The sequence below is a fragment of the Amborella trichopoda genome, chromosome 9 (assembly GCF_054954075.1).
Source record: "Amborella trichopoda isolate Santa Cruz 75 chromosome 9, AtrichopodaSantaCruz75HAP2 v2.0, whole genome shotgun sequence".
Lineage (NCBI taxonomy): Eukaryota > Viridiplantae > Streptophyta > Magnoliopsida > Amborellales > Amborellaceae > Amborella > Amborella trichopoda.
In genome coordinates, this window is record NC_142344.1 from 51920696 (window position 1) to 51945917 (window position 25222).

Consider the following 25222-nt stretch of genomic DNA (forward strand, 5'->3'; position numbering starts at 1 on the left):
AATAAAGTCCTTGATCAGAGACCACCATTTTTTCATTGGCTTATGGCGGTAAGTTTTCCTCCCACGTAATTTGATATGAACCCATTTGGTTACTCCTTCTATAAATGGGTTATTTTAAAAAAATGGGTTATTTTAAAAATGGGTTATTTTAAAAAAATCGGTTATTCTAAAATGGGTTATTTTAAAAAAATCTCCCAATATCTAATCAACAAAATTTTCAATGAATTAAAAACAGGCTACTTTAAAGATTATGGGGACAAAATATCCCAAACAGGTTATCAACCCAGGGAATTCACACAGTTACCAAACACGGAAAACATAGGCTCGAGAAAGAATTTCTCCTTTAAACATTTGCCCCAGAAAAAGAAATCCAGGAGAAAATGTTCTCCCAAAAAACAAACAAGCACATAAAGAAGAGCATAAATAGACCGAAAGACAAATATATCCATTGATATACAAATACAAGAACACTAGTGCATGCAAGAGGGCGAGGTGTACAGACAGATACATACAAGCATGTTATCCAGAGGAAAGAATTATTGTTTATGTCCAAATTGAGACACCAAAATATTTCCAAAATCTCATCGAACTCACGAACTATATAGATGGCGAGCGTTTACAATGGAAATCAGCAGAGTATGGCCCAGCATAACCTTGAAAACCTTCTTGAAGCTCCAAAACCAAAATGGACAGAAAGAAACGACCAAATACAACCCTAGGAATGGTTCGAAAATTAATTATGGATCGACCTTTGGCTGGGTACAACACCCCTTTCCACTCACTTTCCAACCCTTTTTCGCCTCACCAGGGACCCCTCAGCCTCCATAGAGGAACTTTTCCCCTCTTTGGGTACATCGAGATATTGGAATCCCAATTTCTGAAGACCCTTGAGGGACTCTGAGCTTCCAGCCTTATTAGAACTCTCATCCCTCCTTCGTACTCACCATTTTCCAGCTCTAGGGGATGATCAAATAATATGGACCCCGAACCCCTTGGGGACTTTCTTAATATCCTCCTCATTACGCCCGTGGGAGTAAAATCCCGACGATTTCCAAAGCATGGAACTCATTCATTCCTCCCAAGATCCAGGTCTTCAACTGGCTCCCCTTGTACGGTAGAGTGCTAACGGTAGACCAACTCCAAAAGAGAGGAATCCAAACCCCCAATAGATGTGTTTCTCCAACGAGGAGACCAATGCCCACCTATCCATCTACTGCCCTTTTGCGGATTCGGAACAACACTCTTCAACTTTTCGGTTGGAATTGGGAAATTCCCCAATCAGTGACCCATCTATATCAGCTTGCAGCCTTCCTTCCCTAGCCAAAATCTGGAACCATGCTTTGAAAAGCCATGAATGCAGCTATCCTTTGGGGCATTTGGAAGGAGAGAAACATCAGAATTTTCGTATGCCATTTCTTCCCCATCCACAAGGCCATGGAAACCATCAGGGGAATGGTGACAGTTTGGGCCACCAATCACAGACGCTTTAGGATCCTGTCTACCTCGGACTTCCACCTAAGTTGGGTTAACATCCTCTCCCATAGAGACCGAGGAAAGTGCCCCGCTCAGCCCAATGGAGGCCTCCCGAGGTAGACAAAATCAAACTTAATTTCGACGGGTCTTCAATGGGCAACCCTAGACCAGCCGGAATAGGAGGCATCCTCAGAAACCACCAGGGGATTTCCCTCTTATCCTTCTCCTCTTCCATTGGATCGGCAGATTCTATGGAGGCAGAAGCTCAGGGCCTTTTGGAAGGGCTCAGGATCTTCAACCATTCTTGGGGCTCTTCTCTCATAGTAGAAGGAAACGCCACAAACATCATTTCTTGGGCCTCCCACTCATCTGCCCCACCATGAAGACTTGTCCAATCTTTGACGAAATTTTCGATCTTTGCAGGTATATGCAGGTCTCTTGGACTCATATTTGGAGGGAGGCCAATCAAGTGGCCAACGCACTAGCTAAGAAAGGAGCCTCACCAGAATAGCACAAGTTCAGCTACACCTTGCGCAGTCTGCCTTTTGATTCTTTTCGTAATCTAAGCTTGTAGTTCTCGTTCATCACCTCTCTCGGTGATTTTTTGCCCCTCGGGGTCATATGTAACTTTCTTTCTACTTAATACAATTTCAACAGTATCCCAAAAAAAAAAAAAAAAAACACCAAATACTTGATTAAATCTGTGACAGAAACTCACGCAAGTCTTTTAAGCCATCAAATATGATAACTCAAACTCTGTCATGTTATCGAGACTCGAATCAAGATCAGGGAAGACAAGCGAACCAAGTTCCAAGGAGCTCCAAACTATGATCTATACTAACAGCTCCTATTGCTAGCAGGAGGACATAAAAGCATGTCACAAGATTTCTATGAGAACACTATGCATCACTGAACAGGGAGAATTCTTTTAATGGAAATGAACAGTGAGAAGAATTCCACATAATCTAAATGAAACAATACTCAAAACATCATTAAAAATAAAAAGAAAAACCAAGAAACTACGAAACTTATCCTTATTCTCAAAAGAAAGCAAACATGAATAAATTGTGAGTGGTAAGATCGCATACTCACAAAATTTACTCCAAGGGGGTTAATGCATTTATATTTTGTGGAAAGTAAATAATTACCAATATGTAATGATGATAATTGCGAACTGAAATCCTCCAGAACTGGGCATTCAGATGGTGTTGTACCCATCATATGAACAACAAACCACTGTTTAATAATATCATGGACCACAGGGATCAACTGAACTTTTATTTTGAAATTTTCTTCATCCATTAGACCAAGCTGCAAACAATAAACAAAAAAATAAGGAAAGCAAAATCAAACATAAATTACTGCCTTCACACATGAATAACATAATCTAGGAAACAACCATTGTAAACATTCTTCAAGTCTCCTAAATAAATGGAGTTCGTCTAAAGAATGAAGTCATGATCAGAAATTTATGAGCAAAAAAATCCAGCATAGTAACTTCTAGACAATTAATACTCCAAGAACAAACAAAGTAAATTACAACAAAGTAACCATCACATATGAAGAACGTAAGAACAATATGCTATGGTGAAATATCCAAAATACCTGCCACTTTCAACATTTTTTTTTCTTTTTTATTATTAAATTTACTTCACTAAAATGGTATCAAAGTTACAACTTACATTTTAAAGAATTACTAAAAAACAATCCAGTACTTCCAACAACCCTCGGTGATTGTAACAATTATAGTTGAGCAAGATCTTCCCTCTTCTTACCAATGAGTCAGCCAACTCATAACGTGCGAAATAGGATTCATCGAATCTTATCAATCCATTCGGAGAGCACATTAAAAATGTGCAGCCACTACTCAAGTCCTTTTTGTTTCATGTTGTATAGTGTGACAAATCTTTCTTGTTGTAATCCACAGATACCATGGATGCACTCATGCATGACAATAACACTTTAAGAATTAAGAAAAGACTAAAATAATTTCAAACTATATACCGCACATATACCACATTTATCAGCTCAATAAATCCACATTGTCATCGTATGCATATTTTAAACAAACTAGATGCCTTGTGAAACATATGCAACCCAAGAGATGGATCCAATATGAAACAAGGCACTCTCATTTAATAATATTTTATATACTAGGGGCATGTATGGATTTGCAAAGTACTCATGATAATCTCTTTTGGATATGCAAGGTACTCCTGATTATCTCCGATAGTTATCCAACGTACCTCTACTTTTCATGCAATTTCCCATATAACCTTATATAACACCCAAAAATGTGTTTTATCATTGAAATGAATAACGGCACTTTCATTTATCGAGCAGGGAAAAACTTTCTCCAACCTCCGAAGAAAACTTTCTCTCTCCCTCACTCCCTGCCTCCCTCTAATTTCATCTCAACAATCATATCAAGATTTGAGTCATTGTCATAGCTCTGGTTATAGTAATCTAGGGTTAGGGCAAATACTTGCGAGATACAATAGGTTCGATGCACATATCTAGGATTTTACAGGGGAATCTGAACACTTGATCGAGGAGCAAGAGGATTTCGCTTACTATCATAATTGGAGATAAGGGTTTGTTTTGGAGGATAAAAGGGATGGGATTGAGATGCTTTCTCTTGACAGAAATTGGTTTATGGAGGATGTTATGAAAGCTTGTGCCTAGGCCATCGATTAGAAACTACTAAAAATTGAAATTAAGAATGGTAACGATCTCATGGATGGTAAATACCTCGTGAATAGGTGGGTACATAGAATCCTTTTTTTCAATAGGTGGGCACATAGAATCGGTACAAACAGGAAGTTCCAAGAGCTCATGCTCGCTAGTTGTAGGGTGGGAAGGGAAATAGGGCTCAGAGAAAGCTTGCTCTCCTTCATCAATCTCCTTCCGATGAGGAGATGCACTCAAATCCATACATAAAAATACCCTAACGATCTTTGCGGTCTCTACCCTCAAAGCCTTTTTGCTCTGCTGGTTTTTTAATGGGTTTCCCTTTTTTGCATGTTCACTTCTATAGGTGGATTTGGAATATGGGAGGAAGATGATGAAGTCCAAGCAATCCCAAACCTATGAGCAATACTGCCTTCATATTACTTGCTTCTCGTTCGGGAGAAAGGACGTTTGCCCCTGTAGATAAGGGATGAAGGATAGATTTCAAAAGGAAGGAGGGAGGGAGGGGGATTGGGGGGGGGAGAGAGAGAGAGAGAAGTAAAATAGTGGATTGTAAGAACAATAAGCAAGAATGATTTCAAGTTGACTGCATCCGAACATCATCTAACACAATATGCAGATAGAATTATATATATAATGGTAGATGACAAACAACTAACAAAGTAATATTGTGCCAAATATATTAGTTTTAAATGAGTAGCTTTAACATAATATTGATCACTAATGAGTTAACTCGAGGAATCAAATTCCTGTGAAAATTAGCTTCAATAGTGCAAAAGAAGAAAAAATGTAAAAGAGAAGAATAATACTCCAAATAGTTATCGATGATAATCACACATGGAAAACCATATTATATGCCCCCTCCCTTGCATAAATTATATATGTGCCCCATCTCCCAGCCGTCGATCTTAATGGATGTCTAGAATAGCATCAGTCATTATATCAGAAGTTTGCCTCTGAGCATCTGATCCTCATCAGACAACTCAGAATTTATTTTTATTTTTTTTTGAGACTACAGTAATATGATAAAAGAACTCAACCTAAAGACGGCAGTCCCACATATTTGGGCGCTCAGACAACAATTGTAGAGAGAGTGAGAAAAAAGTAGAAATAAGTGAGAATAACATAGGAACTCAGAATATTTTATTTGAAATTAGCGTTTTATAAATCATCTTGACATGAAACATGGCGTGTATCTATTCTCATAGGGACACACCCAAAAAGGACATAAAAAATTTCTGAAAAAATAAAATGCCAAGAGACCCCTGCAAGTTATGGGGGTATTTTGGTAATTCTATTTTACATAAATATTTTTATATCTTTTTAGGTTTGCCCCTATGAGCGTAAGGCACGCCCCATATTTATGTCAAGATGATTTATAAATAAACAAAACAGTATTAGGCATGACAAGCTATCCTAGGCATTCATTCAAATGCTAGGAGAGGAGAAAGGAGGGGGGTGCACACATATAGTTTATCTATGACAGAAAACAATTATCGGTTACCGAGACAAATATATCATAGTCTACAAATGTTTATGATAAGAAAGAAATCCCATTTGCTACAGACAGCAAAACAAAATCAGAAATTATTGTGAAGCTATTACAAAGAAAAAAGTTGCCTACATTTTTTTGAGAAAAATTGAAAACCATCAACTGCACAAACCATCCATCAAAAAATCAGCTCTCATTTAGCAAGACATTATATAAGATGATACCTGTCCTCTGATGGTCACGACATAATTTAGTAACAGAAGTAGATCACAGGAAGCTTCAAGCAGTACTTTCGCAACTTGAGAAGTAGCATACACCAAAAATTCACTATGCATGTTATACAAAGATTTCGCATCAGAACTTTGTCCAACCTCGGATCTCTCCCAAATGAGGTAGTTCAGATAATTTTCAATGACATTCAAAATTCTACCCCAGCCACCAGCTTTATTACACAATGTCTGTAGAGAAAGCAGCATGTCAATAGCAAACATCCTCTGATTTTTATGATCCATGTGTTCCATGGCATGAGCGGTATCGCCTTCATAATGAGATGCATAATTGGTACGTACAAATGAATCATATCCTGATTCCAGTATCTTCACAAAGCGTGGGATAACATCATCAAATATTACAAGATCTGGGTTCACAAGTGATTCATATAATGCAGCTCTTGCAGCTTTACCTAATTGGTGATTGATACTATTAATGCATCTCAATATTTCACAAAGAATTTCAGAATCGAGGTCATCATCCAGTAGTACTAAGCCCGAATTCACAAAATCCCCAGCATCGCTGAAGGGTCCTGAATAAAATATAAATTCGAAATAAAATAGTTATGAGTTAATCATTAAACAATTCATAAGTGCTAGAAACAGTCTTAAGAATGTATGGTACAGAGGACCGCTTTTTGGAAGTTTAAAAATATACACCAGAATAAAGGAGCTAAAAGTCTTTTACCAAATAGAAATGATTCGATATCTTCAAGATAACGAAACCATGAAATTGAGTTTCTCCTAACCAATCCAGTCCCTCCTGTCAAAGGATCAACAAGAATACCATATGGTACACTCTCCTGACACCAAAACTGGAAATACTGACTGCAAAAAGTTTTCCAATTATGCATCACCGACAACGGACTTTCTGCAACTCCCTGGCCAAAAAAATCACATAATCATATTACAGATTAAAACCAAGCAATGGAAATACCAGAAGAATAACAATATGGCCAGGTACCTCATTCTGGATGGCAGAATACATTTCCTTTTCTAAACCTTCAACAGTAAGATACTGGAAGTTGCTGTCAGTAAGATGACTGATGTGATTCCGAAGAGATGCACACAAAGAACTATGCTGATGAACACCCAGTAGTAGTAGCCTGCGAACAAAAGTGGATGATAGAAACTGCGAAACAGAACCCTGCAAAGAAAATCAAATAAATTGAGACCTGATGAAGGATATTCACTGGAAGAATGGCGGTGCACCACCTTCTAAGATAAACTTGACCAATGAAGGTTGCAATACATAGCATTTAAAGCTGGGCTGTCAAGAGATCAATTTTCAGATTAAGTTCAATCAAACAGTAAAGTGGGACAGAATATCATGTGAAAAACAAATAATATAAACAAAAGCATATAGAAGACTGAAAGAAAAGCTATGTGGATTGCATCATGAATAAGTGCAGTGAGCATAGTTCAGAATGATTAAATCCAATTTTGTTCAAACAAAGAACTGCACTGAACTGCCACCTGGGTTCAAATCGACCAGGTGCTAGACCATGACATGTCCAAAACACCAAGGAATGGTTAAAACCAGCGATCATTAAATGGGTGACAATCATGGGGCTCCCTTTAAATATAATGTATGTATGTCTGCATGTTTGTCTGTATGTGTGTATAGATAGATAGATATTCTAGGGCTCCCTTCTGTTTTCTCAGTAACGAGCTTAAGATTTGCTTGTCATTCAGTCATATACTGTCAAAAGTGTTTATATCACTTTCAATGATAATGTAAGCAGAAAAAAGATACAAGTACAAATAGATTACACCACAAATACCAGATATCAAGGAGACATTACATTTAGCTTTCGATAGATGCTGCAAAGAAAGGGGAATTACATAAGGATGTTACAGGGCCTTGGTATTCACTCGACTTGGTCAAGAAGCCTATAGACATTTGAACAAAGATAATTGTCGCTGTTAGCATTATTAAACCGTTTCTCACTAGTGGATCCCATAAACATAGCATCAACTCAAGTGGAAAAAAGGAGAACTCCATTACAATGAGAACTGTAGCATGTTCTTTAAAAAAATTTAATATATTGTTGCTAATCATTTACCAAGGGAAGCAAATTCAGTTAGATAAACGACGGAGTAAAATAGGGTACATCAAGAAATTCGTAGCCCCATAGGAATTTGTACCAACTTAATGCGTAGCACTCCCACCGACTATTCTAACCTAAGATCAGCCACTCATTAATCTTCAATTACAAGACCTTAAAACAAATTGCAAGAATATTTTAATTTCACATAAGGCTAAATATCTACAGGTTGAGCAGGTAATCATCACAAAACTAAAGAAAAAAACTTATGTAAATCAACATGCAATTTTAGGAATTTGTTTTAATGCCCAGGATATGAGCTTTCAAATCTGTAATCGACTGAAATCTGTCCTTTACCAAAATCAACTAAAACAAATTGATCCCTATCAAATTTAAAGCTGGCCGACGGCCAAGGAGAAAAAGAGGGTGTATAATACATTTAAATTAATTCCGGCAGGTCTGCACAGCTAGTACTAGGGTTTGAAGCTAATGGTGTGCAAAACTTAAGGTTTGTCTTTAAGCGTGAAACTAGGGCTAAGGTTTCAAGGGGCTTTATTTTGGGTTAGTTCTAAGGACCTATGGGTTTACTTTTAAGGTTTTAGTGGAATTTTAATGGGTTTGCAGATTTGGAATGTTACGAAGAATACTGTAAAAATCAAGGAATGGAAAAAAAAAAAAGTGGGGGGTAAAGAAAAGAGAGCACAATAGAGTTTTGGGGAGAGAAAGGAAGAAATGAGATGCAGAGAATAGATGGCAAAGAAGAGAAAAAGAAATTAAAGAATGCCTTGGAAGGGAGAGACCTTGGGTGGTGCTCCCAAGCTATCACTATGGCCTTCAATCAAAGAGTTTAAGAAGCCCTTCTAGAATTCTTTTTCTTTCTCAAAGTTCTAAAAATAAAGCACCCTAGGGACTGGATGTCCCGCTCTCCTTCTATACAATCTGTGTTATCTCTCATCCTATACAATCTGTGTTAAATATAATGACATAAAATACCCTTAACTAAAATAAAATAATAACAGACTAAAATAACTCACAATTCTCAACAATTTCAAAAGACATAAATACCCATAGGTAACTAAAATAAATTAAAAGACCAAATAACTAGTTTCATGTTACAAAAACAAAATAAAAGAATTAAAATCACAATTTCATGATGTCCTGATCAAATTCTCCCCAAGTTAGGAAAAACTTAACCCCATCAAGGATGCCTGCATGAAACGTTATTAGAGATCCTCTCACCTTCCGTTGTAACTCACACTCACTAATCCACGAAAAATTCGTAAACAGGTGATCTGTCGAACTTACCTAGTATCTCCTATATAATTTATTTTGTATATCAACTGTCCGAACATCTGCCAATATCCACTTCTCATCCTCATTAGTTCTTGGTAACTCTGGGGTCCCTAGTGAACTAGCATGAGCATCCCAAATATATATATGGATATCCTTGAAACTCGTAGAGATTGGAGATATTAGCAATCGGCAAGATGTAAAGGTACCCAGGAAGGTCTAGGAGATAAGCCTTATCACCTGGTTCCTTGAGAATCTGGTTCAGCCCAAACCTTCACTGACGTAACTTGTTGTAAGTATCAATTGGGAACGTCTTATGCCTTAGATATGCCACGACAGAGTCTCCTACAAAAAATGATTAGTCGTGCCAATGCTCATCAGCAGCATCCTTATACTTAGCATAGTTGACTCTCAACATATCAAGGGCTTTCATATACTTCCTTGAAGTGTTGAGCATAGTCATCAGCTTTGGCACTTATGCTCCCCACATAAGCTAATGGAACACTCTTAACACGTGTGGAATGGAGTGAACATATGCTATCTCAAAGGGTGATTTCCCGGTTAATTAGTTAACAGAGCTATATAAGCAAATTCTGCCCGAGGACGACCCAAATCCCATTGACTCAACCAAGAGACCTCAACACATTTCCCAAACTAGATTTGACTACCTCAATCTGCCCATCAATTTCAAGATGATATCATCATCATCATCCAAGCTGATCCCAATTATTTGGGGTTGCTACATAAACCTTATTCCTCCATTCTTCTTTATCAAGGGTACGCTTAGTAAGACCAAAATCACCTTTCTTTTCTTACTGCTTCTACCCATATCCTTTTGGGCCCCATCCTTGCCCTTTTAGAGCCTTCCACTTGAACCAAATCACACCTCCTAACCAGTGTTGAATTAGGTCTACACTGCACATGGCCAGCCCACCTAAGCTACCTTTTCGTCATCTTATCGCCTATTGAAGCCACACCTAATTTACCTCATATGTATTCATTCTAAATTATATCCTTTCTTATCTTGCCACTCATCCATCCCAATATCCTCATCTCAGCTACACTCATTTTATGAATATGATGTTTCTTAACCGGCGAACATTCCAACTCATAAAGCATGGCTGGTCTTACAGCTGTCCTATACAACTTCCCTTTCATTTTCAATGGTATGCGATGATCATATAAAACTCTAGATGCACATTTCCACTTCACCCACCCACCTCTAATATTATATGTGACATATTCCTCAATCTCGCCATTCTCCTGAATTATCGACCCTAGATATCAAAAACAATCTCTTTTATGTATTTCTTTTTTAATGAAGTTAATTGTTTAAAACTTTTTATGTTTACATTATAATAATGGGATTGGAAGGTGGGATGTTACGTTGAGGCATCTCTTTTACGTATTTCTTTACCACCAATCTTAACTACTTTCTCATTTCTACTTCTATTATTATTTTGAGAATGTTAAAAAAAAAATTTGTAAATGTACTCCTATTATTATTAAACTTACATTCCATATATTCTAACTTAGTCAAGCTAATTGTAAAACTTTAAATTCTAAAGCATCCCTCTAACATTCTAACTTTGTGTTGACGCCACCTCTAGTCTCATTGATCAAAACTATGTCTTATGCAAACAACATACACCATGGTACCTCATCTTGTAGGTGTCTGGTTAACTCGTTCATAACCAAAACAAAGAGATACGGGCCAAGTGTTTACCCCTAATGTAGGCCCATTGTCATTGAGAACTCACTTGTCAATCCACTAGTTGTCTGCACACTCGCTAGCACCCCCTTGTACATATCTCTCACCATATCAATATAGCTTCTGGTGACTCCTTTCTTTTTCAACACCCATCAAATTAAATTTCTAAGTACCCCATCGTATGCTTTCTCTAAATCAATAAAGACCATATGGAAAGTCTTTTCCATTCACCCTGAATTTCTCAATCATTTGCCTAAGTAGGAAAATGACTTCAATAGTTGACCTCCCTGGAAGCAAATTGATTTTCTGATACACTCGTTTCATGCTTTAGTCGTTGGTCAACCACTCTCTCCTAGAACTTCATAGTGTGGTTCATAAGTTTAATCCCTCGATAGTTCGTACAATTCTATATGCTTCCTTTGTTCTTGTAGATAGGTAGCACGGCACTTTTTCTCCATTTGTCTGGCGTTTTTTGGTTTTCAACACCTTATTGAACAACTTCGTAAGCCAGCATAGGCCAATCACATCTACGTACTTCCACGCCTCTATCATGATACCATCTAGTCCTAAATCCTTTCCTATGTTCATAATTTGAGGATGATACGCATTGCTGAATTGTACAGTGGCACCTTGTTTGACCACATCATTCTTCAAAAATGACTCAAGAATCTAGTATCTTGATCATATGAGATTGACTTAAGTACACTATGAGCACGAACTTTTCCAAAGAAAAAGATTTCCAGCATGAGACACATCAAAGGTATTTTGATAAGGAATAAAATCAGCCATTATGAAAAACAATATACTATTACAAATGCAGAACCATACCTCCTAACGGTTATAGGCAAACCTAACACAAAGTCTATGCTGACATCTTCCTAAGGAGCATCTGGGATAGGAAGTGGAGTATAGAGGCTAGTATTCTAAGATTGACTTTTAAAAACTGAGAAACGCAACAGGTTCCACATATTGCTTCCAACTGAGCCTCAACCTAGGTAAAAAATACCTCTCATCGACCAACACAATAGTCTTAGCTTGACCATTTATCCCTAGGTCAACTATGAATCTGATGGCATCCACTCCTCAAGTCGATCTTGAAGAAAATATGAGTACCACTCGACATATCTAGCATTATTTGATGATAATCTTATTAATTGCATGACTACACACATTCTCCAAGCACCATCTTTTTCTGAAGTTAAAAAGTGTGGGGACCGTGCATAAATTCAAGTTTTCTCGCATAAGTCCTTTTCTTGGCAGCTCTGTGACCTGCCTATACAACTCCTTATACTCTATTGTACCCATCCACAAGTGGGCCACGTGTGGGAGGCTCAATCCACAAGTGAGATCTATAGAGTGTTGCATATCCCTCATAGAGGGAAGGCTTTCAAGAAGCTGTTTCAGGTTGAGCTCAATAAAATCCTCTAAGAGTGGCTGAACCTCTTGCGTAATTGGTGGACTCTTTTGCCTCTTCCTAGCAATAAGAAGTAAGACTGTATGTATCTCCTTACTCTCCACCTTAGCTGACGCTCTATTCAATTTTTTTTTATCACCGATCCGCTTTTCTTTATGATACTGCCAAAGATCATTGAAAGAATGGATCATCATCATACTCTCCATCTTCTTCCTAATTTAGTGTTTGACTCCTCTCAGAGTGATGCAAAATAGCGTTTAGCAAGGCTTATGCAGAGGGCTGGTAGGAAGCATTGTCTTAACACCTACAACTTACCAATTTGCTCTAACCGCTCCTTGATATTCTGGAAGGAGTTATAACGTTGATCAAGCCATAGTAGGATGGACTGTTGGCAACCACCATGCTTGGCCACAGTCTTGGTCAGGACCACAGATCTTCCATGCAATGCAAACTTACCTAAACTCAAAAATAGAACTTTCCTAGATCTAAGGACACTTCCTACACTCTAGATGGCCACTTGAACAAACATTCCTAACTTAGGAGCTCTAGTACAGCAACCAAAAACCTCAAGAACTCTCTCTATTACCCTTAGGACAGCAACTAAAACACAAATGAATGCTATATCACTAAGTAGAACAGCACATATGGGGCACTACAACAAAGGGACAACACCTTAAAGACCTAATGAGCACATTAAAACCCAAGGACAGACCCTAAACAATTTAAAAATAACATGTGGCCCAAGGATAGAACTTGCTCTTATACCAAAATAATGTAACCTAAGATCGATCTCTCACCAATCTACGATTGCAAGACCCTAAAACACGTATGTAAAACACTTTAATTTCAAGTAAGACTAAATATCTACAAATTTAGCAGGCAATCATCCACAAAACTAACTAAACAAGCTTGTCTAAATCAACATGCAATTTTAAGAATTTATTTTAACGCCCAGGAGATGAGATTTTAACTCCATAATGGATCCTCAAACAAAATCAGCTAAATAAAAATTGATCTTGATGCAATTTAAAGTTAGCCTACAGCCCATAGAGAAGGAAATGGTGAAGAAAAACTTTAAAATAGAGTGTCTGCAGAACTAGTTGTTATGAACTTAATTGGGTGTAAAAAATAGAGTTTCGACTTTATGTGTGAAATTAGGGGTAAGGTTTCAAGGGGTTTTGCTTTTGGTTAGTTCTAGGACATGTGGGTTACTTTTAAGGTTTTAGTGGATTTTTAATGGGAAATGTTTGCTGATTTGGTGGAATATGATAAAATTTAATAATTTTATATAGAAGTAAACCGGAGAAATAAGCGAGAAAACAATAAAAAAAAGGAGTAAGTATACTAAAGAATTCAAGGAAAGAAAAGGGGAGAAAGAAAGGAGAGCATAAAAGAATTTAGGGAAGTAAAAAAGTAAGAAAGGAGATGAAGAGAATAGATGGCAAAGAAGAAAATAAAGAAATTGAAGAATACCTTAAGAAGGGCGAGACCTTGGGAGATGCTACCAAGTCTTCTCTACGGCCTCCAATAAAAGAGTTAAAAGAAGTCCTCTTAGGGTTTTTTTCTTTTTGAAAGTTCTCAAAAATAAAATATCTTAGGGGCTGAACATCCCTCTCTTTTTGTTTATACCTCATCATCAGAGCCTTGTCCCAAGTATTTGGAGTCGGCTTCTCTTCTCATTTATAAATTTTCTCTTAAACATAATGACACAAAATACCCTTAATTAAAATAAAATAACAATGGACTAAACCACCCATGATTTATCTAAAAGTTAAAAAGACATAAACACCCTTAGATAACAAAAATATATTAAAAGATCTAATAACTAAAAGCCTAATGCCTGATGTCCTCATCATTGATACCGAAATTGTTTACTTTCCATTTTTAATGATAAAATGCAACTAAATAAATGAAAAACAAATCCAAAAAAGAAAATATTATCTTTTCCAGAATTACATAATGCCCACAGGCTCGATCTCCATAAGGTTTATGTTTAATGGTAATAAACAAATAAGCACAGCAAAAATATCAAGAAACATCAACATGAATCTTACCTTGTTCCATATTCCAAGAAGGGCAAATAATAGTTTTGAGAAACTTGTGGTCCTTGCAGATTACATAAGAGCTTAGGATCCGAGAAGCAAGAAACGGTCAAATGGGAGAATATCAACAAACCGAAAATCTAAGAGAATTGACAATTGACATATGGTACATTAGGTCCAACCATTGTTTTAGAATGCGGCAGCATCATGCAATATGCGCCAGGAGGCGCATTGCAAAACAGCGCATATGTGCTTTGGTGGGATGCGCCACATCAGCATGATAGGGACAAAAAAAAAAAAAACCCTCAAAAAGGGATGTTCAGGTAATTTTCCCCCAAAAAGGGGGCGAAAGGGTTTTATTTGGGGGGGCACAACAACCCCCACCCCCACCCCCACCCCCACCCCCCCCCCCAAAAAAAAAAAAGCAATAGCCACTTTCGTAGCTTTTTCTTCCTAAAATCGATTAAAAAAAAGGAACAGCAGAAATTGTTTTGATGATGAGCTAGTCGCAGAGGATAATGAAGAAGTACACCCTAACACTAGAACACAATAAAGTAAAAGCTCGATTCAGTTGCATGTTCGTTCCAGAGATCGAGGAGGAGGAGGAGGTCGACTTCGAGGAAACCGAGGAAGAAGAAGAATATGTGGAGGCCGTCGAGGACGATATTGATGTTTATGATGCACATGGAGACTCTCTAGATAACTTGTTTAATAAAGATTTGAAATTTACACTTGAGATTTGAGAAATATGATGATTTGTCTTGACTTTTGAACTCTTCAATCTTGATAGCCCTTTAGTTTGTAACTTTATAGTTTGTAATTGCAAATTTGTGATATAGTTTTTTAATGTTTATGAATTATGATAATATGATTTCCTTCTAGTTCAATTGTTCCTACAAAGTTTTTTTTGAAACTGTTTGACTCATATAGATAAATTGTACTTACATTGCCACCGATGTGGTAAAAATTGGCAGCCCACAAAATGGGTGTACTCAGATTACATGAGAGGGGGTAGAGAAGAAGCAAAGCTAGAGAGGAAGAAAATAAAATACATATTCACGAACAAATTGTTTTCTATAAAGTTAGTTTCAAGTTTCCACTTTCTACTTTCTAATGTATTCTATGATCTATCAGGGATAGTGCATACAGAATCTCAGACAGCTGATACAGCTGATACTTTTGGAGTTAATGAAATAACTTAAATACCTACCATCACATAAATTGCCTCCATATTTTTTTTCATATTTTAAGCAGCAAGTACCTTCATTAGCGATGAAATTGCATAACCAATGCATAAAAGATCATCTGCAGCACAATCAGAGCTCTGAAATAGTTGATCAGCAACAACAGCTTCTTGCAAGCAATAGTTGCATGCACTTCCCCTGAAAATAACCTTAAAGATTATCAAAAAGATTCCCAGCTAGAACTATAGATAATAAGCAGACATGGAAAATGTTTAACTCCACATATAAGCACATGGAAAATGGTTAGCCATACATACTGCAACTATAGATAATAATGAGCACACTAGGAAAATGGTTAACTCCACATATAAGCACCAGTCAGACCAATGAGAGAAATGGATATGTAAAAACTAGAGAGAAATGGAGATTTAAGAAATAATAACTCCACATATTAAGAAATAATAACTCCACATACAAGTCAAACCAATGACAAATGGACATGTAAAAACTAGAAAGAAATGGAGACTTAAGAAATAATTTACTCCACCAAACCTGTAGAAGACACCTTGAGTTGGCAAGAAAAGGATTGCCATTCCACAGGAAAGAAAGTCAGTTCCAGGTATTTAAAAATCAGACCGGACCAGACTGGCCAATTTTTTCCAATTCAACTCAGAACCGGTGATGACCAGTCCAAGTCCCTCAATAAATCACGACTCAGACCTATTGACACCAAACCATATTGAAAAAATTAATACTATAAAACTTGTTCTTAGAAACAATTTAGGTTCCTAAAGCTTGTTTAAAGTTTCAAAATTTTGTTTACTTTTTTGTTTTTTTTTGTTTTTATTCATAAATTGGTTGAAGACTTAGAATAGGTGGGTGCCAGTTCCCATCCAGTTTTCTAACTACTGCACATTTCCAATGCCCATTATATAATGTCAAAAGTATATGCTCTTGAGAAATTTTGCATGCCCTGATGCTAACGGGTTTTGAGCTAGCTAAAGGTGGACTGTTTAGATGAAGAACACTGAAGGATATGGAATGTCTAAAAATTGTTAAATATGACATCAACATTAAGAGCAGCACCTTCGATGATTTGCATCATGTTGATACATACGACACCGGGCACAAACTATCACCTAGGATGAATCAGAGCTACCTCAAGACAGAACCAAAACTGAATCAACTTTTCATCACTATGCAATAAAACTGAATTAACAAATAGAAGAGGAAAAAGAAAACATTAAAGACAAAAAAACCCATAAATTCGAACTACTATTTAAGTACCATTTAGGACTCACCTGTCAAGATCAGTATGAAACAAACTATACAACATTGAGTTGTATTCTTTCAGTACCCAGAGTTTGCTATGACATAGTTTCATATCAACAAGCTTCCCCTATTTAAAAAAGAGGGACTCAGAACGCAGGAAGATCTTCATAAGTACATGTTAATTTTTATTAAAATATGGTTGACACCATAAAAAGATCATACAGCAAATAATTCGTGTGCAAAACTTGACCACCTCCAAGTAGACATGCTGTACTGAAGACTGTGGTGATAGAGTGATCTTGTCCCCAAAACTAATATCAAAGCCATAAATGACAACTTTATCTGATTCTGGTCCCTTCAAAATAGAATTATAAACATTATAATTAGTGCACTTTGTACATCAGAAAATTATGAGGAAAGAAATGGCCCAGAATTAAACAACTGCAATATGTTAATTTGTTAATTAAAACAGACAACTGTTACCCTCTCCCAAAAACAAATTTGCAACAAGAAAACAAGGCATATATGTATACAAGATAACGTAATACAAAAGACAAGGAAATTCCACTAGGCAGCCAAAAACCGGAACTTTCTTCATAAGTAACCAGGTTGAAGGGATTTAGAAGAATAAAGAAATGTGCATGCCTAGTGAAGACTGGTGCAAAGAAGCTCACCACAACAAAACACAAGACATAAAGATATATATGAAATAATGAAAAAATGAAAGATCACCATCTGCAAAAACCAAATCATGTTCATAAAAATATTAAATTTGAGACATTCTAAAATTAAAAGCCATAAGAGAACATAAAAATATAGTGAAATAACATAAGAATATACTGAAATAACCCAACTTATTTTATGTTGTGGAAGTTCACATGCAATAGCTTCTACGTAATTTGCCACAGTTTGGTATACATTTTTTAGATGATCGACTTCTCTAGCAAAATAAAGTACAGAATAAAAGAGTTGGAAGAATTAAGAGGATGGCAAACACTCCCAATGCTCAAACTGCACTTAAGTACCACATTCTGAACCAAGGTACCAGCCAAATCATTAACTACACCGATAACAGCTCAAAAGATATCTCAAAGGAGCAAGCTACCAAAAAGATATCATCTAATATATCCTCTATCCTCCATAGACCAGTGGATGTCCTACTAGTCCACATGATCATAATAGGAAACATCAAAAAACCTCACAAAACATTCTGCATTAAATCCACAAACCAATCAGCCATGTGACTTCTTTCTTCACCTTGTCAAACTCATCTACATCAAACAACAACATCAGCCGGCCTTGGTTATCAGATTTAGTTATTGAAGGTTAGCTTGAGACCGCCAACCAAACTGCACTTCCAGGTCTCCTTGATAACGTCCACTGCCTAATAAAGTTTCATGCTTTCTCGTGGGATCCATCATATTACCCCCCACAAGACGTATAGTGAAGGCCAACTTGATATACTCTTCGTCACCTTCCTACAAGCTATAATCTCTCTGGACATCCTCATGCTTCTGACTTTCCACACATCCCAGAAGACATCCAAATATTGCATATAAGAGGCCCACCACTCATAAAGTTAAAAAGGCAATAGGAACCTCAGACAGTACCGAGGCAGTCTCCGTAGATGTCCCCTCGGACAAACTTGCAATGAATGAGAAGATGCGGACCACCTCTTTCTACGCTCTCCGCATTCCAGGATACAGAAGTCATTATGTCAGAGACGGTTTCCCGACATAATGTATCCTTGATGACCAACCAGTTAAATAGAACCATTCACAGAGTAATGGGATCCCTCTTCATCTCTATATGACAAACAACCTAAGAGAAAGGCTCATCTAGAAAAAGCCAATCCATAGTCTTTACCAACCTATCCACTCTATGAAAAATGAAATCAATCTCTAACATCATTAGGAGACTGGTCAACTAAGCAACCATCTTAACCCTCAAATATTTTCTAAACCAAGACTACCATAGCAATCTACCCTTCCCTCTCCTAAAGCATTGGCCAAAATAGATCTCCCTAAACACAACAACGTGGAGCAGAACTGGAATCTAAGACATAATAAAGGACAGCCCACAGCATGCACTAACCTAAAACCTATCACAACTCCCCAATCCTAAGGATATGGCCCTTTGAAACTCTAGATCAACCCAATCTATTGCCCTCCAAACAAAGATGGCTTGATATCTGAACCTTTTCTCCTGCGTGGGTTGTTTACAATTCACTTTACCAACTTAAAAACACTAAGTTTTGTTTCGCATGGGTTGTTCATGAGAAAGTTCAAAATGAATCAAGATATTTCCTACTCGATACCAAATATTTTAAAAGGAACCTGTGTGTACACACAATAAATAGATTTTTCTATGAAGGTATTCTGAGAAACGAACAGTAAAAAAATTAATAAGTTAATAACAAAATAGCTTCATGACTTATTCAAGAACAAGAAGATGAGTGAAACAAAGGAGAATCTCAAAGAGATCGGCAATTTTTCACAAGAAACATACCGATAAACTTCCATACTGCACAACTAAAGCCATGGTATCTGCATCATGGCTCACATTACCAACTTCTAGCCGCAATGGGGTAAATCCTGTGGAAGAAACAAAAGGAACATGTAATAGTAATACTTTAGAAAGCTATAAAGTATTGCGACGATAATGTTATATGTGATCACCTTTATAATTTAACAATAAAAAAAAGAACTTCAAAAGTACACCATAAAAAGATATGGTTTACTTTTCTAGTGGACATTTGGATAACCCATAAGCAATTGTGCCCCCTACTATGTTATTTGATTGCATGTAACATTTGACACAGATTGCCATTACCTATTATCTAACGGGAAAAAAAAACAGAAAAAGGGTTCAAATCTTGAACAGAACCCTACCATAATTGTCTTTTTCTTTTGTTTTATGTAAAGGAATGCCACAAAATTAAGGGCTAAAAAACTTAAGAGAAAATTTTGTGCTCCCATGTTTAAAGCCATGAAGGACAGAAATTTAAATTAAGAAAAACAGAAAAGTAAACAGCAGATTCGATTATTCTCTGAACGTGTCTTCTTCAAACAAGTAGACCCCAAAAACACCAAGAATCGCAAACTTTTAGAGATTTGAAGTGACCCAGAGGCCCAAACCAAATTATATGACAGCTTCCGCCAAAGTGAAACAAACTATACAAACTTGCCATATTCTTTTAAATGTTGAGGTATGAAATCGCTAACAGCAACTTCATGACGATACATCACATGATTAAAACATAAAATAGTTCCATCTATGGGTTCAAGAATTTACTACAGGCAGCATAATCAATTCATTGCAAGTATTCAACAATTACGATGGAAATTCATAGTTCTTCACCGACAGTTATTCGAGCAAAGGAAACAAAACTTAACAACTGCAATTAACAGAGGAGAAGAAGAAAAACTTGCCTTCTAACTCCACTAAGCTTAAATTATGACTTAAAAGCTTTACACGATCAATCAGGTCCCATACTCGCAAACTCCCATCTGTGTGGAGTACAAATAATAAGTTTCTACCGTATATATCAGCAACCACTTGACTCTGGACAGGTCCAGCTCTCCTGCCCCTGCTCAGAAAGCATAACATTACATATTAGTCATCCATCTGTATGAATATGAAATCAATTCCAGTTTTCAGCAAAATTGTTGAAGATAAGCAAGAACTCCCCACACAAGACTCCCAGGAATTGCCAAAACCATCAAGCTGTCTTCAATTCAATGGACGAACAATAACATCATTCAAAACAATTGTGCACTCAAGATGTCTGCAACTCTATCACAAAGGTAGGAAAGAGTTCAAAAAACTTTACATATAAAATTGAGTTTGACAAGATACCCCTGAGTTGAACATGGATTTCATATGCATCAAGCAATAAGCTTATGACTAGCAGTGGTTCACGCAGAAGGTACTCTTTTGCAATCACATAACTTAACACGTAATCAACAATTACCTATTATATGGGAAAGATTAATAAACACTATCAGAAGTTCATAATTAGAAAATCTCTTGGCAATTGCTGATAGGAGCATTTAGCTAGAAAGTGGAAAAACAATAATCCACCTCAAATAACAACCAAAAAACTTAAAAATAACTTAAGATGTCTATAAAATTCATAAAAAAGTCACTACCTGCCCAAATGCCCCCAAAGACGAGTAATTCCTACCTCTTCTCGCAACTCAAACAAAAAACCTGTTCAACATCATGTACAAAACTATGAGCATTTAAAAGGTTGTATTAAAATGAATCACAAGATCATGCATTTTAACACAGCATATTTGAAGAATTCTAGTCACTGACATGATACAGCATTATAACCACTAAATCAGACCCGTAAGCATACCAGAAATTATTTTTTATTGTAATACCAGATAATGCCAAGGAAAATGGAACCGTGTAAGTATATAAAGGCACAGGACAATCACATTAACATATGGAACCTAAATGCAACAATGCATTTCCATTAGGTGCTCCACAACCGAAACATAGGAATAGTAATAAATACAGTAGAATCAGTAATAAGAGCATAAACAGGTTAATGGCAGACCAATGTTATGCCAACATATTTCAAAGTGAAATGATAAATGTCTTAGAAGTACTAGTGCCTTGACGGCCACATAATGCAGCATGTGAATCCCCATAAGGAGGGACAAGCATGGTGAACCCATAAAATTTAGTCGATGCATTCCTTAATTCAGATACTTTTTTTTCTATTTCGCCACAACCCTCACCTACCAGGTGGCCCCAAATCAAACTCCTTATCCAAAATCCTGGGTCCATTCATTCTCTACTCAGCCAGCAACCGAGGACTCCAACATGCCACGTAGGCATCACCATACCACCTCCTCACCACAACGGTCCCTTTCCAACCCAAGCCTCCAACCAACTCAGCCACCTCCCCAAACCCCCCACCCCAAAAAAAAAAAAAAAATGAAAGAAAGAAACACAATCAGGGCCCCTCGTCCCCGAACTCCATATTTTCCTTACCCCTTTCTCCGAAGACCCACACCATCCCCCCATCCATATGTCATTCCCACTCTTTGTCTTTTCTGAGACCTTTGTTCCCTTGGAACCAGATCAATCACACTATGCTACCCCCTTACCCTCCCCTTCGCCCACATCAATCATCCTTCGCACTGTGATGCCCTCGCTCTCCTACCCTTGAGCTTACTTCCCTTGAAGATTTTAATATTACAGGAGGAGCTCTCCCCCCCCTTGTGCCACCTATTCAAAGCAGACCACCTCCCATCCAGCAGTTCTCAGACATGCAGCTGACATTGAATCCTCCCCCTATCATACAATACGACCCCACAATACACCATTCTCCAATTGACCATGCTCAGATCGACTATCAAAGGAAACTCCTTCCAGCCGCCCAAAACGATGACTTCAACTCCAATGTGGAGTCCTTTTCAGCAGATTCGAAGGAATTGGTAAGAGTTGGGCAAGGATAGCAGAACATGGATAAGGTGCTCCAAGCTATGGGATGTGTCCTATGACCAGGCCACAGATCTCAGTGCTATTTTCCACGAGAATGCTGGTTTCCCAGCACAAGGATATGATGGTGATGTTTCGCCACGCCCGAAAGGAGGCTAATCAGGTTGCAAACACTTCAGCTAAAGCAGGGCATTAGGAATCCCATGCCAAAAATCAAGTTATCTAGGTCATTCCTTGTCTGTCTACTGCCTCTGTCTCATACTTCCCGTCATTATTCTCTCCTCCTCCTTTGTCCGGATACCTGCTTTTTTCACGGTTATTTGGGATTGTCAATTTGTGATGTGTACTTTTGGGCCAAATGGGCCATGACCAGTTTTGTACATGAGCTTGCAACATTTGGTGGCCTTTCTTTTTCGAAATATTGATGTACATAAAACCTTTACACCAATACGATTCTTCCTCAAAAATATAATTTTTAGTATGTTTTTTTGATAGATATGATTTTTAATACGATTTTCGAATAGTTCCTCAAAAATATATTATTTTTTTATAGATAAAATTGAGCTAATACATAGTATATGCATAAAAGGGCAAACCGGCAAATGCAAACTGTATGGAACATGCAAAATTATTTCAATGATACCGCTTGCTAATGATATATTATCATTGTAAAGGGGGAGATTAAAATACTAACACATAATCATCTTATCTACTTATGTGAATTGTGTAAATCCAAAATAAACTGGGGGAAAATCGAATACCTGGGGAACTCTCATCAAATACACCAAGTTGGCAACAAAAAACTGAACCATCTTGTCCCCCAATCGTTAGGAGGCCCAGTGTCGCAGATACTGCAGTTATTTTCTCAGGGTGCAAAGGATGACGTTGTATATCAAATTCTATCATATCAGCTTCAGGAAAGATAGAACCTGATACATAAGTTGAAGGGCTTCGAAGTTTGAAAAGATAGGCAACTCCAGAGACCGTCAAAGCATAAAGCACATAGGATATCCCTGATGTATTTTGCACCTAAAACGTAATTTCAATGACTTCAAAAAAACAAATAAACATAAAACACCACCATAAAAGTTTCACAAGAATCAACAAAACATTGAGATGGAACCAATCAAAAAGAAGAAACATATACTTTGAAATGGATTCCCGACCTCATGTCTGCATATATAGGCAAATGGACAAAGGGAGTCCTTGAATATGAGACGCAGTCCACCCTTTGGAAATTCTCTGTTGGGTGATAATTCCACCAATTCAATGGTATTTGGAACATTTTTGTGAATTCGCCTGTCAAATGGCAAAGGAAAAGATATAATTAATGGTATCTACGAAGAGCTCCAATGGTTGAGGCGCTACAAAGGATAAGAGGAAGAACTTCCTGTCAGACATTAAAACAGTGTCAGGCTCAATTCAGCCTGTTCATTGAATGGTACCCCCCAGTTAATTCAAAATCAAATGTCACAACACACATAGAAGCATTAGAGTACACAAAAAGCTAAATGCACATATTGGTTGACAGCTAGTACACATGAAAATCAATTGGGATTGAAATTGATCAGAAGTTGCTTACAAGTAGCACAAAAGCTTCATACAAGCTATCATTAAAAATAATAAATAATGCCAATATATATCTCAACAGAACGACAGCATCCACTTTCACTTAGTGTGACATTTTGCCCACTTTTAGTATGTATGAGGTTCAAAATTTGTTCCAGTTGGCTCGTCGCAGTTCCCAGAAGAGAAATCTCATTATAGGATTTTAAATACTAATAAAATCAGGTTACCAAGAATGATAATTGGGTATAAAAGTTAGAGAACGAATTGCGGGGGACGGGAGGTGAATAACATATGCCATTACTCTTTGTAAATGCCTGTTTTGGGACCGCTGAGACAAGTTTCTTGATCAAATATGTACCCTAACAACTAATATAATGGGTTTATAAGAAACACTTCCACTGCTCAATAAGCTTCAGAGCCTATACGGACAGTTGCATCAAGAGAAACCTGAACAATAAATACCAGATGAAAACATAGAAACCAAGGAAAAAAGCTCCAACTAAATGTATCAGTACTCGTAATGACGAACATTTACCAGATAATATAGCGAGAGGAATCACCAATAACATGGCAGCCTGCAATATTCTCAGTAATCGGGGCCACAGTTTGAGGTGATGGCGAGAGAGAAGAAGGCACTGTAACTTGACTCCATTGAATTGAATCGCTTCCGAGAAGAGGCACCTCCATGCCAGCAAATGGCCGAGCGGAAACAGCTGGAGCCGCCATAAAATGGCAGCAAAGATCCTCAGAGAATTACCAAGGAAAATGGCAACTGGGTCTTCACCTAGGGTTTACAAAAAATGCAATCTCCATTAATGGGCACATAACTTGCAGTGAGTGGGTATTGTAATTTTGAGCTAGGGTTCCAGATAGAGAAGAAGAGAATAATAACCATGAGGGTTTGGCTTCGGGTTTATACAGGGTTTTGCGGTGGCGCAGTAATGAACCTTTATTCCGCGCGGGGAGAGATTTTGATTTTCAGGGTTTGGTCGGATGCCAGTTTATACAGTATAGTCCTCTTTTAGTAAAGAGGAATATAAGGCGTCAAGCTTGCACTAGGCACTTGGAGGAGGAAAAAGTTTATACAAGGCTGCAATTTTAAAATGTAGAATAAAGATGCACCTCAAAAATCTATCATAAAATATTACTCATCATTTCAATATTGAGTGATCATTTCAACATTGAGATGTATGAATATGAAAAGAAAGATAATATTTTGAGTCCCAAAAATAGTGTATCTTACAATAACTATTCATTTTAAAGATATTCATGTATTTATAGGTCTATTTGATTTGAACTATTTTTAGAGT

At 37.2% G+C, this 25222-nt stretch overlaps 1 protein-coding gene across 6 annotated transcripts in view; it reads right to left on the reverse strand.

Moving 5' to 3' along the window:
- The window catches only part of SAR1 (SUPPRESSOR OF AUXIN RESISTANCE1), a 48027-nt gene extending 23061 nt beyond the window's left edge, over window positions 1–24966 (reverse strand). For all 6 annotated transcript variants that reach the window (XR_016040080.1, XR_016040079.1, XM_088845896.1 and 3 more), the window contains exons 1-13: window positions 24448–24966; window positions 23510–23642; window positions 23105–23372; window positions 21038–21098; window positions 20318–20475; window positions 19395–19480; window positions 17140–17241; window positions 16916–17013; window positions 15692–15812; window positions 6890–7072; window positions 6614–6806; window positions 5881–6458; window positions 2622–2784 (exon numbers count right to left, since the gene is read on the reverse strand). Coding sequence is in view for 4 of the 6 variants with exons in the window: in XM_088845896.1 (XP_088702022.1) it covers window positions 2622–2784; window positions 5881–6458; window positions 6614–6806; window positions 6890–7072; window positions 15692–15812; window positions 16916–17013; window positions 17140–17241; window positions 19395–19480; window positions 20318–20475; window positions 21038–21098; window positions 23105–23372; window positions 23510–23642; window positions 24448–24638 (2335 nt within the window). In the remaining 2 variants the exon portion in view is untranslated. The remainder of the gene's footprint in view (window positions 1–2621; window positions 2785–5880; window positions 6459–6613; window positions 6807–6889; window positions 7073–15691; window positions 15813–16915; window positions 17014–17139; window positions 17242–19394; window positions 19481–20317; window positions 20476–21037; window positions 21099–23104; window positions 23373–23509; window positions 23643–24447) is intronic.
- Between the last annotated feature and the right edge of the window lie 256 nt (window positions 24967–25222).